The sequence below is a fragment of the Antechinus flavipes genome, chromosome 1, assembly GCF_016432865.1.
Source record: "Antechinus flavipes isolate AdamAnt ecotype Samford, QLD, Australia chromosome 1, AdamAnt_v2, whole genome shotgun sequence".
NCBI classification, from domain to species: domain Eukaryota; kingdom Metazoa; phylum Chordata; class Mammalia; order Dasyuromorphia; family Dasyuridae; genus Antechinus; species Antechinus flavipes.
Window position 1 is genome coordinate 553,138,056 of NC_067398.1, and position 14,135 is coordinate 553,152,190.

Consider the following 14,135-nt stretch of genomic DNA (forward strand, 5'->3'; position numbering starts at 1 on the left):
TATTGATGAACTATATTTCAGATATTGTATTCAGCAGAATTATAATGCTATCATATAGTCCAAACATGATTCTACACACACACACACACACACACACACACATACACACACACACACACCCTATATTTTTACTCATTTACAATGAGGTCTTTTTTTTCCCCTCACTGCCTAATTTAGGCCACATTTTACAGTTTATGCTTCTAAAAGTAAAACTTTTGAAATATTGTCAAAAATCAAGATTTAACTGCCACGAATAGTTTAATCCCACTGCAATATTAGGAAAGAAAAGCTTTCCTATGAGATACATAGCAAATACTTTCTTTAGAAGGGTTAAAGTATGCAACATGCATTTCAGATTTTTTTTTACAAAATTTATAAGAAATAGTTCAAATTCTATTTTTTTTGTGCATACACAAACTGTAATCCATGTCTGACTAACAAAGTCTTCAACTTCTGAATATAAATGGTTAGGATACATGTATGTATATATATATTTTTTTTGTGTGTGAGGGAAAACTATTAAAAGAGATTTATTTCACTTAATGAAAACCATATCATACAGATCTACTTTATAAGTCTTCAAAGTGGTTTAGAGCTTTCCATGAAATATTTTTCCACATAAAGTAAAGCAAATCACAATTACTCCTACACAATTACACTAGATCCCTACATTTCTGTAATGGTCAACATTAAAAATCAAGTAACATACACCCATACTGAATGGGTATTCAGCATTCTTACTGGGATTTAGCATTAGAGAAGTTAATCTTACTATTTTACCTGAATTCATGTGAAATGTGTTCACAGCAATCCTATTTCTACACTTGGAAATCATCCACATCATTAATGTTAAAAAAAAAAAATCAAGTTTGGCACATATCAGTTCTTCAGAAATGTCCCTGTACTTTATCACAACACTGTTAAGAATAATGATCATCACCCATGTTACCCTGATTGGCAGCTAAACAAGGTGCTGTTTTCTTGTAGCTTCCTTCACATCCAGTGGAACAGCTGCACCTTGCCTGGGACAGAGGCACATAAGGTGCGATGCAGTAAGTAGTGCCACAATTTGGACACTAGAGGGCAGTCTTTTCCCACAGCTCAAGGCCTCTAGACGGGAAGGGCACAATTCACATTCTTAAACAATTTCTTATCCACTTGCCACTGGAACTACTTCATGGGAATCTGCATGTGCATTTTCTTATAACTTTTTAAAAAGTTCAAAGTGTTGCAAGGATCCTTGAAAAAGAGATGATTAATGTCAGTACAGTTTGTCCAACCCCTAATACCAACGCTTCCAAAGGAGCCATGTTTTTCCCTGCGACTCTATAAATGCCAGCAACTGCTGCACCTATAAGACAAAGGAGAGAAGTAAAATGATATGTTAATTTATTAAATAATGATATCTGTAGATCCAATTATAACTAAATTTTATTTATTCATGGAACAAGACATTAGTTTGCAATTTTGTAGAATTTAAATGGTAAATAACTAGCAAAAGTTTCTAATGTTTGGACCCTCAGGTTCAAGAGACAAGTTTTTTCCTAGACTTCAAGATCTATATTTATAAAACTAATTGGAAAGGACTAGAGACAATATAGTATAGCACTCTAATTTTATAACTGAGACCCAATGAGTCTAATTAATATTCCCATAGTCACAGAGTTACAAAGTGGCCAGCAGATCTGAACTCCTGTCTTGACTCCCAGAGTTTAGTACTTTTAAAACTAAACTACATTATCTCTTTAACAACAGTTGATGTAGTAGTTTTGGACTGTCATTACAAAAAAAAAAAACAACCCTCTAAATGAATGTTGCAATATAAAAGACAATGTTCAAATCATTTTAAAATTCATTTACTTTAAAAGAACCTATGATTTAATTGATTTGGGATAATCCCTGTACTGATATCAACGCCTTTATAAAGTCTTCATGAATTTTTCTGTCAAAAAAAAAAAAGTCTATCTGATGACTGAAGTTCTGGCAATAGATCTCTGAACTTAAGTGGTTCCTTGAGGGAGGTACACTGGAAGAAGAGAAATAGTAGAACAAATAACAATTTGCTGCCGGGTTTGTATTAGTAAACTTTTTAGTTAAGGGGATTTGCTAAACTTTGAATTCATCTAACAAAGTGCCTCAAGCTTATTTTTATTCAGAGATGAATAAGCTTTAACTATTATTATTTTTCATATCACATATTTCTTTAAAAGTAAATAATTTATATACACTTTGACAGTTAACTGTAACATCCATTCCATTAATCACATTAGTGTCATAGTGAGAGCACTGGATTTTGAGTCAGGTAGGTTTTGGTTCAAATACCTGCTCTGTGATTTACTTGATGCATATATATGACCTTCAACAAGAAAAGCCATCTGATCCTAAGTTTGCTCAATGAAAAAAATGGGGATTCTAATTCTTGAAAAGTGTTCTAAGGCCTATTGAAGTAATGTACTCAAAGAGTTTCATATATAAGAAGAATTATACCAATTCACTGAATTAAGAATCAAATGACCAAGGCAGAGCCAAGATGCCAGGGTAAAGGCAGAAATGTGCCCAAGCTCTCCTCCAAATGTCTTTAAATAATGATCCTACACAAATTATAGAGCATCAGAATACCCAAAAAGATGGAGTATAACATTTTCCATCCAATGGCAACTTAGAAGCTCAGCAGAAAAGTCTGTGACACCAGAATGGGAGTCCTGAGTCTAGTCCCAGTCCAATCTCTGAATCAATGACAATGCTGAAGGTTTCTGGACCTCTCCGTCTGGGAACACCAGGGAGGACTCAGAAGGTCAGCAGACAGCATCTGTGGCACCAAGATAGAAGTCTGGTGTGCAGTCCCAGCACAGGCCATATCAAGCATAGTCCCAGCTCCAACCTCAGTAGTACTTTAGCACACTAGAGCTGAGATCCTATAGCTACTGTGGGACCCAGAAACTCCTAATAGTTCCAAGAAGAAAAGAGCGCTTATAGTCAGGTCCCCTAGAAGGATCTCTGAAAACATCAGCACACCCTGAAGTATGGGATAGTGCGTCTTCCATTCTGAAAACAGAGCCCTATTTTAACAAAAAGTTTAAAAAAAAAAAAAAAAGCAACACACTCAGAAGATAATAACAAAGTCAAAGTTCTTGCATACAAAATCTTCAAGAAAAATAAGAATTGGGCTCAGGTCATGGAAGATCTCAAAAAAGATTTTGAAAATCAAGTGAGAGAGAAAAATAAAGAAAAAATTTAGAGAGGTGCAGAAAGAAATACAAAAAGCTAATGAGGAAAAGAATGTCTTAAAAAGCAAAACTGATCAATTGGGAAAGGAGGTACAAAAGCTCACTGAAGAAAATAATTCCTTTAAAAATAGAATTGAGCAAATGGAAACTAATGACTTTATAAGAAATCAAGATACAATAAGGCAAAGCAAACAAACAAAAATCAAGATACAATAAAGCAAAATTTAAAAAATGAAAAAACAGAAAAAATGTGAAGTATCTCATTGGAAAAGCAACTACCTAGATCCAACATAGATCCAAAAGAGGTAATTAAAAATTATTGGTCTAAGTAATGATCAAAAAAGAGCCTGGACATCATCTTTCAAGAAATCATCAAGAAAAACTGTCCTAATATTCTAGAACCAAAGGGAAAAATAGAAATTGAAAAAATCCACTGATCATCTCCTGAAAGAGATTCCAAAATAAAAATTCTCAGGAATATTATGGACAAATTCTGGCACTCCCAGATCAAGGAGAAAATACTATAAGCCCCCAGAAAGAAATAATTCAAGTATAATGAAGCCACAATCAAGATAACACAAGATTTAGCAGTACTATGTTAAAAGACTGGAGGATTTGGTATAAGATATTCCAGAGAGCAATGGAGCTAGTATTAGAACCAAAAATCACCTACCCAGCAAAACTGAGTAATCCTTTAGAGGAAAAGATTATAATTCAATGAAATAGAGGATTTTCAAGCATTTGTGATGAAAAAACCAGAGCTAAATGGAAAATTTGATTTTCAAATATATGGGACTCTGGAGAAGCATAAGGAGGTAATTAGGAGAATGATATCATAAGGGATTTAATAAGGTTTATGTTTACATTCCTACATAGAAGGATAATACTTGTAACTCATCAGAACTTTCTCATTATTAAGGCAGTTAAAAGAAGTATATACAGACAGAGGGTACAGGTGTGAGTTAAATATAAAGTGATAATATTTTTTAAGTTATGAAATTAAGGGGTGAGAGGAAATGTACTGGAAAAGTGGGAAAGGCAGAAGTGGAATGATGCAAATTATCTATCATAAAAAAAGAGGCAAAAAAAGTTTTTATAGTGGAGTGGTAAGAATGGGAGAAAGAGAAGGAGTGAACTCTCACCAGAAATGGCTCAAAAAGGAAATAAACATACTCAATAGGGGTGTAGAAGTCTATCTCACCCTGCAACAAAATAGGAGAGGAAGGGGATATGGAAGGGGGGAGGGTGATAAAAGAGAGGGCATATTGGGGAAGAGAATAGTCAGCACATAGGGTGAAAAGAGACAGAGAATAAATGGGAGGGAAATACAGTTGGCAATAGTAATTTAAAAAAAAAAATTTCAAAGTAAGTTTCTCTGATAAAACCTCATTTCTCAAACAAGGAACTAAACCAAATTTATAAAGAATAAGAGCCATTCCCCAATTAATATAAATTCATGTATATCCTTTGACTTTACCACCACTACTAGTCATAAGTATCAAAAGAGATTCTGGAAAAAGAAAAAAATGATTTATAAGTACAAAAGATATTCATAGCAGCTCTTTTCTCAGGTCAAAAAAAAATTGGAAATTGAGGTGATGCCCATCAAATGGGGAATGGCTTGATAAACTATGGTAGTGATAGAATATTATTGTTCTATGGGAAATGACGAGCAGGATGTTCTTAGAAGAAAAAAACAAACAAACCAAACTGGAAAGTCCTCCATGAACCCAAGTAAAGTGAAATGTACTACATATAAAGTGATAACAAAGTTCTGGAATGACCAGCTGTAAATGACTTTGCCATTTTCAAAAGTATAATTATCCACAACTACTTTGAAGGACTTATGATGAAAAATCCCATCCAGAGAAAGAACTAATTGTGTCTGAATACAGATCAAAGCATTCTCTATTTCTCTATCTCTCTTTCTTTTAACTTAATTTTTCTTGAGGATTTTTATTTTTACTAGGGCAGCAGATATATGTTTTCACAATCTGACTTTTATGGAAATGTTTTGCATAACTCCACATATGGTTTCTTAGTTGTCGGTGGATAAGGGAGATAACATAGAACTCAAACATTTTAAAAACAAATGTAAAAAAATTGTTTTGAATGTAACTGGGGAAAGATTAAATACATAAAACAAAACAAAACAAAAAACAATTACTAATTATGTGATACGGGAAAATTAGCAAACCTTTAAGTCCATTTCATCATCTGTAAAATGATTATAATTGTAATTATACTACCTGACAGTGTTGTTATGAGGCTCAATGTATTTAATGTATTTAAAGCATCATATTAATACCATCCATTTGCTAGCATTAATTTAAACATGTTAAATTGTTACTTTTACTGGAATTATTAAAATTATCATCCTTGAATTATTACACTTAATAGCCAAAAACTAAATCAAATTTTCTAAATTGTTGCCAATCCTACCACTGCCACTGAGTTAGGCCTATATGCTAAGACAAAACATTTCATTTCTCCAAATATCATATATAAAGAATGATTACTATATTAAAATTTCCTAAGTATCAAATTCAGTTTAAACTGGTCTGAAAACAAGACATTGTTTATTTTTTTAAAACCAACAAAGACTTAGAGCAACTGGTAAAAGCATATTTCTAGCCTCTTCAAAACAAAAACAATATGAGGCTCCTTTAGACCAGGATTTCTTAAATTTTTTCCACTCCCAAGCCCTTTTTGCTTGACAATTTTTTTCATGACAACAGGCATATATAGGTATATAAAATGGGAATACAAATTAAACCTTTGTTAATAATAAATCATAATTTCACAATTCCCACATTCAGTTATGAGACCCCATATGGGATTACAAATCAGTTTAAGAAATTGGGCTTTGGAGAACAAGGATTTATTTGAGTAGTTTTCACGTTTCCAAAGATTTGTCTATTAAAGGTGTCTCACTGTCTAGAAGAGGTTCAAGTACAAACTCAAAAATAATTCAGTAAAAACTATAAAATTCAGCATGTTTTTAAAACCTCAATGAAGCATCTAACAGATAGCTTAGGGAATTGAGGATTCTGTGGTGAAGCGATATAACAAAACTAACAAAGTTTAGTTTTACACAGGTTTAAAATATGTGAACACGATTCTCCACTATTTATTCAATTAAGTCTCAACTCTTTAGTGTGACACTCAAGAACCCTAAACAATAAATTTAGCTCCAACCTTTGACTACTCTGCCTATGCTGAAATATACCATACATTGACTTAACTCCAGCATTCTCAAATATGTTTTCCTGTTTCTGAGGCAATGAAGATACTGTTTCCCTTGCTTGGAGGGATATTACTCCCTCATTTCCACTTGTAGAACAATAACTCATCCTTCTGAGTATATCTCAAATTAATGAAGCCTTTCCTGATTGCCCCTAGTAGGATATAACCTTACTGCCCTCAATGATTTCGGCATACAGTTATAATTATATTCTAACACTGTAGTTTTTTGTACATATACACTTCCTTTCTTTTAATTCTTTTAGGGTGGGAATTGTCTCTCTTATTATTTTTGCACCCTTGATATTATTTAATATAATGTATTGCAATGAAAAGATAATAAATATTTGAAATGAACAAATGACATAAAAATAAAGGCTTTTTTTTAATAGTCCCTACAATTCAGCAAGCTAATTTCTCTCTCTCATGAAACTTTTAATTTTTAAGACAAAAATTTGAAGAAGAATTTTATATGCATTTGCATCACTCACATAGACAAGTGATTCAATCTTAGCTACAAAGTGGCACAAATCCTTGAATTTTAGATCTAACATTCTCCCAGAAGCATAACTATTTACTGAGTTTTCTTCAAAGTTTCAGGTTTTGAGGAAGAGCAAATGAATCTTCTATAGTCCCAGCTCAATGCTCCTATTTCCCCTACAATCAAAAGTTTATTGGGATGTTAACAACAGCTATAAATATAGCTAAAAAATAAAATTTTTGCTTAAAAAAAGTTATACTATTAGAAGGATATTATAATTGAACATTATACTCTTCAAATTTTTTGAAAAATTGTAGTGTTAAATTGTATTCTTATACAAACCAACTTACTGGTTATCATTGCTCCTGTTATAGAAGCCAAAAATCCGATGCTGACCACAATGACCGAGATGACTCTTCCCTGCCTATGTCTCTGTAGCATGACAAACATCAACACTCCTGCAGCACCATGGACAAAGAGAGAAGAGAAGAGAGCCCACAGAAAAATCCAGTACCACATCTCTGAAAAGAAAAATCAAAGCACTATTAATTTTGCTGAATTTTTTATATAAAACAGGTATCTGAAGCACAATTGCAAGACACAAAATGAACTTAAAAGCAAAAATATATGTAAAGTGCTTTTAAAACTTTAAAGTGATATATATATGCATATATGTACACACATTTATGTTATTACTATCTGCATGCTTTTTATTAATTTCTATTATTCTAAAAATAAAATTTTAAAATTATTTTCTGGGGTTTTTTTACAATAAGAGAAATGATGAGACAAAATTTGGAAATTGACCTACTTAGGAACATAAAAGATTTGTATAAGAACAAGTATAAACCTATAATAACCAAAATAAACTGGGAAGGATAGTCAATGCTCTTGGATGACAAAATTTCAACAATCTATAAATCAAGTACATATTTACTATGATGTCATTTTTTCATAAACTGGAAAACAATCTTAATAAATTTTATATGAAAAAACAAATTCATAAGAATAACATAAGATATACTGAAAAGTTTATGAGAATTTAAAATATATACTTTAAAATAAATTACAGAGTAGTAATTATCAAAGAAATAGGTTAACAAAATAGAAGTGTCTTTCATCCAACCAAATGAATCAAAAGATTAATGTTTGGTAAACCTAAGAAAATAATAATTGGGGAAAAGATTCCCCCCAAAATTTCAAATTCCCAAAAATTACATCCTAGACTACATATCTTATTATTAGGACGTTTTTTGGTCCTATGAGATATAAACTTTGGATAAACTCCAGATATCTGCAATAAGACAAACAGTACTCCAAGACTATTGATAATTAAGAAATCATGTACTTATATTAATTAACTAAGCCCAAGATAACATGAGTCAAGTTTGTACCCTACCAAAACCCTAAAAAATGAGACCCTAAAGTCCTTTCCCTTAAGCATTCTACCATTTCCTAAGGGGCCATGCTGTTCCAGTGCTCCCAACCCAAGTGACTTCCCCCTTTCTCATTCTCTTCCCCACAATGCCTTGCCTCACTCCACAATTCTATCTCTCTATATACACTATCTGCTTCAGTACTCCCCACTTTTTTGACACTTGTCTCTACTTTGTTTTTGTGTTCTTGTTTTGTTTTGCTGAGACAATTGGGTAAAACTGACAAAAATAATTAAAAGGAACTAAATCTGAATCCAGTAGGGATAGTAATGGAAACAGGTACACCTATACATTTCTAATTGAATTACAAACTTGCAACATCTTTTCAGAAAACAATTTGGCAGTATTCACAGATTCAGAAATTATCTGTTCAAAGATTTTCAACATAATTTTTTATAGTTTCAAAAAATTAGAAAGTTCCTAAATTCTAACAACAGGGAAACAGTAAACTATGGAATATTAACACAATGGATTAATGTACTGTAACAAAAGACAATCAAATAGGAAGGATCAAAAAATCTGGAGTGACATTCATGAAACAATACCAAAAAACAAAAGCAGAACCAAAGCTAAGTACACAAAGCCTATGACCATATAAAAGGAGAAGTAAATAATGATAAAGAATTTTGATGAGTCCTTGAAAGGAGTAATTAACAAAATTTATGATACTGAATGCACTGGAATTAATTTAAATATTGTTAAGCAAATTAAGCAGGTAATGATGTCAATGTTAAACTTTTATCAAAATATTCAAGTAAAATAAGGGTTTTATAAAAGAGTGCCTTTTCAAGGAATGAGGGGAAAGAAAATTTCAGTATTTGATATATTATAAAGACAGTTTTCAGATTCTGAAGGTCTTTCCTATGTGTATAATTCTTACAATAACATTACATTGCTTAACAAACATGAAAAATGTATTTGATTTTTTAAGCCAAATAATGATATACAACAAAAAGATGAAGAGATTAAGTGTGAGTTAAAATTAAAGCCAATTAATTTGATTCAGTTCAATGTTCTAAAATTTTAAGGAACCTAAGACAACAAAAAATGAGAAAATCACTCCAAGTATCATTAAGTACCAAAATACCAAAGGAGATTTGTTTGAAAATGCCCTTCTTGCCGTTGCCTCAAATGCCCCTTTTTAAAAAAAGGTTGGATGAAACCATAAACTTCCCTTTAAAAGTCATTATGGAGTTATTTATTCACATGATTTATTTCAAATAACTCCTGACACTGTCTTCAACCTATTTCTCTCGAGGAAAAAAAAAAAATCAATAGTGGCAAAAGTACTAGACATGGGTCAAAAGATCTGGATTTGGTTGCGATCATGTGATCATGGAAAAGCCACATCTTCTCTGGGACCTTCTTTCCTCATCTGTAAAATGAGAATAATATTTATGCTATTTCCCTCAAAGGAATGTTGTGAGGAAAGTACTTTAGCAAATTATAAAGCACTATAAAATTGTGAATGATCACTATCATTTAGACTTTAAGAATGATTGCCTTATCAATAGCATCCTGCTCCTATATCTTTTCACTACTGTAAGAATTGTTGTATAAATATTTTGGATTTATCATTATAATAAGTTTTTGGCACTTGATCTACTTCTACCAATTGCAGTTTTTACTTCTTATTGCTAAAGCAACATCTTTTAGCATTTTCCTATATTTTATTTATGCTTCTATAACAAATACAATAATTTTAAGTGAGTATGCCTATATGAAAATGATCAACTCAATAAATATGCAACACAATATATATAATAGGGACATGTGATTTACCCATGGACTTAGTGATCTGTTTTTATTTGAATTTGATACCACTGGTTCAGAAAATCAAAAGCATCCAATAAATCAAGGTCTAATTTATATCATTTGCCAACTCCCAAGGTATTAAATTCTCACAACAAAAATTACACCAGCAGCCATGCCTTCAAAGGTTTATTAAAAGGTCTATCAAGTTCCCTTTAATAATTTTCCATTCCAAAGTAATTTCAACTAGTCTTCATCACATATTACGCAGGGTTTTAAGTACATACACTCTCCAAGAGTGATTTTAACTACATTTCTCTTAATGATTTGTAGTATGTTTTCAAATGCTCAAATATAATATGAACTTCTTTTGAAAGATATTTGCTCATATTCCTGGAACCCTTTATCAGGGAAACAACTTTTTGATCTTATATTCTGACAATCAGGAAGATCTGAATAAAAATTTGATTTCAGACACTTGCTAACTATATTGAAGCTAGGCATGTCATGTCACTTATTCTTTGCCTCAGTTTCCTCATCTGTAAAATGGGAATAACATGGTACCTATATCCCAAGGTTTTTCTGAGGATCAAATGATATCATAACTTTAAAGGTGCTTGGTGGCGTTGTCCTTCCTGAACAAAAAGGACCAAAGTAATCTCACTAGGTTACAGTAAAGGTACAGTGTGTGTCCAACTGTGGCTGATCAGACCAATCCAAGCTTTGAAGGCACTACCACAAGTCAGGCACAAATAGTCCACATGAATATTTGCAATGCAGATGGCTCTAACTTTGCATATCTCACATTTCATTTGAGCTATAGCAATTCTGCTTTGTTCACAAAAAAGTGCAAAATGCTTAACTGTTACCTGTCATTATTATTATTAGATATTTATGTTAAATCCCTACATACTTTGAATTTCATGATTTTATAAGTGATAATGTAACTAGTAACTGCACAGATTGTTTTTATTGTCTTCATTAATTGTATTCATGCTTTAAAAAAAAAAAAAATAACCACAATCAGGAAAGGTAGGAAGCATTTTTTTTTTTTAAGTCAGAGAAATGGAATTGGAAGACCTAGACTCAAATTTTAGCCCTACTACCTATTACCTGTGTAACAATTACCAAGTCACAATGATTTGACTTGCAAATCAGTTTCCTATTCTGCAAAACAAGAGAACTAGGAGGGGGCAAAGCCAAGATGGCAGAAAGTAGACAAGTCTTTATCTGAACTCTTCCCAGTACCCCTCAGAGCAACACCACATCAAGCCTCTGAACAGGTTTTGGAGCGACACAACCCACAAATACATGTAGTATATCAAATTACCAACAAAAGATATTTTGGAAGAACTTCAGGAAAGGTCTGTTTCAATAGGCATGGGGAAGGGAGAGACAAACGAGCGCAGGGATCCAGGGCAGTATGGCCTCTGAGCCAAGGAATCTACCAGGAGGCTCTTAAACAAAATACAGTAGTATTGGATACTCTGTCCTGGTTCAGAAGTCAGTGGATCAGCAGACTAGCTGTGAGACATCCAATGCAAATATAAAAGGCAAATAGTGAACCCCTGAACCCCATAATAAAGTGGGAATTGGCCAAGTCCACCCAGCACAGGAAGGAAGCCAGCAGTACCACCTGCAGCCCCTGTAATCTATAGAAGAAGCTTGAAAGCAGACCTCAATCTTTTAAAAATGAGCAAAAAAGCAAAAAGAGCTCTGACATTTGTTATAGGCCAGAACTTGAAACAAGGTGCTAAGTAAGTGGAATTGAGGAGACAGTGGTTAAATCTAGTTTAGCAATGATTTAATCCTACTTCCCTAGTGAGATAATGATTGATGTATACTCAGTGTGGAACATATAAGGAGGAGCTGTCAGGGCCAGAAAGGACAAGCGCACTAGAAGCTTTCTGAGGCTGAAACAGATTCATTCCATCTTCCACCTCTCTTGTGGCTGGAGGCTGAAGTACAAACCTTTGGATTTGAAGACATTTGGAGGAAACTAGAGGCAGAAGCTGGCAGAGGCAAAGGACTAGTGGCAGGAGCTCTCGGGAACTAAGAAGAGAGATAGGCCTCTATTAAAGCTAACCAGGCCCCAGGAAAAGAGACAAGACTTGGAAAGAGACAATAAAGGATTTGGATTTAACTCCTGGCTGCATTTGGGATAATTACTGAACTGAAAGGAAAGCTGCTCCCAAAGACTCCAAGAAAGCCTCAACAGAGAACATTACATTTTAGAAAAGAATATTACAGATATTAGATAGTTTTTTTGTGGAGATAGAGAAAGAACAGACCTCAAACCCTAAGGCAAATTGTCTCCAAATGAAGCCCCAAAGAGTGATATAAGTTGGTCTCCATTCCAAAAGGCTCTCTTGAAAGAATTCAAAAAGGATCTTAAAAGAGAGTTAAAATGGGGGCAACTATGTGGCGCAGTGAATAGCCCTGAAGTCAGGAGTATCTGAGTTCAAATCTGGTCCCAGACACTTAGCACTTCCTAAATGTGTGACCCTGGGCAAGTCACTTAACCCCAATTGCATACACCTGCGTGAGAGAGAGGGGGGAGGGGAATGAGAACTTTGCAGGAGAGTTTGAAAAGGAAACACATAAATTATCTGAAAACTCCTTTAAGAATTAAAAAAAAAACTCCTTTCAAAATAAATAAATAAAATAAAAATTAAAACTCCTTACAAAATACATCTGATGAAATAGAAAAAGAAATCAACTTGTTGAAAAACAGAATTTGTGAAATGGGGAAAAAAAAAAAACCTAATGAACAAAACAACTCATTTAAAATTTCAGTTGGCCAAATGCAAAAGGAGATAAAAAAGCTAACTGAAGAAAATCACTAAAAATTAGAACTGAACAAATGGAAGTGAATCTCTCATTGAGACATCAAGATTCAGTAAGATAAAACCAAAAAAAAAAAAAAAAATAGAAGAAAATGTAAAATACTTCATTGGAAAAAACAATTGACCAGAAAAATAGATCTAGGAGAGACAATCTAAGAATTATTGGACTTCTTAAAAAGCATGATTAAAAAAAAGAGCCTAGACTTTTAGGAATTACTAAAAAAAACTACCCTGAGAATAACATAGCTATTGAAAGAATTCATTAATCACCTCCTGAAAGAGACCCCAAAATGAAAACTCTAAGGAATATTTCAGAATTATTAGATCAAGGAGAAAATATTGCAAGCCACCAGAAAGAAACAATTCATATACTGAGGAGCCATAATCAGGATTCCCCAAGACCAGGCAGCTTCCACTTTAAAGGATTGAAGAACCTCAAATATGATATTCTGAAGGGCAAAGGAACTTGGATTACAGCCAAGAATCAACTATCCAGCAACTTGAAGCATTATCTTGCAAGGGGAAAAGATGGACATTAATGAAACAGGTGAATTCCATTTATTTCTGATGAAAAGACCAGAGCTAGACTGAAAATCTCACCTTCAAATACAGAACTCAGGAGAAGCATAAAAAGTTAAAAAGGAAAAAAAAATAATTGCTACTTTTAAAATGATATATTTAATTCTTGAGAACTGTATCTCTGTTATGGGTATACTCAGAGGCTATAGGTATAACTAGATTTTATTGTGATGATATAAAAAAGAATCTAGAAATGGAAAGAGCAGGTAAAAATGGGGTAAATTATATCTCATGAAAATCCAAAAGGACTTATTTCAATTGAGGAAAAGAAGAAAAGGGGATGAGTATTGTGTGAACTTTATTCTCATCAGATTTGGCCCAAAGAAAGAATATCAGACATATTTAGCTCACAGAGAAACTTGTCTCATCCTGTAATAAAGTAAGAAAGGAAAGGGGAGAATTAACAGAAGGAAGAACAAAAGTAAAAGAGGAGAAGGATAAGAAAGGGAAAGGAACTGTAAGAGGGGAATTGTTTGAGGGAAGTGGTATTCAGAAGCAAAATACGAGGAGGGGAGAAAGGAGAAAAGGAAAGAGAAAAGTATAATTTGGGTAAAATAAGATGGCAGGAAAT

The 14,135-nt window shown here is 33.0% G+C and overlaps 1 protein-coding gene across 1 annotated transcript in view; it reads right to left on the minus strand.

Annotated features, from left to right (window-relative positions):
* Window positions 1-233: 233 nt before the first annotated feature.
* Window positions 234-14,135, minus strand: part of TMEM170B (transmembrane protein 170B) — a 42,665-nt gene continuing 28,763 nt past the window's right edge. Inside the window, exons 2-3 of the mRNA XM_051970686.1 lie at window positions 7,302-7,472; window positions 234-1,351 (exon numbers count right to left, since the gene is read on the minus strand). Coding sequence (XP_051826646.1) covers window positions 1,221-1,351; window positions 7,302-7,472 — 302 coding nt within the window. The 3' untranslated portion in view covers window positions 234-1,220. The remainder of the gene's footprint in view (window positions 1,352-7,301; window positions 7,473-14,135) is intronic.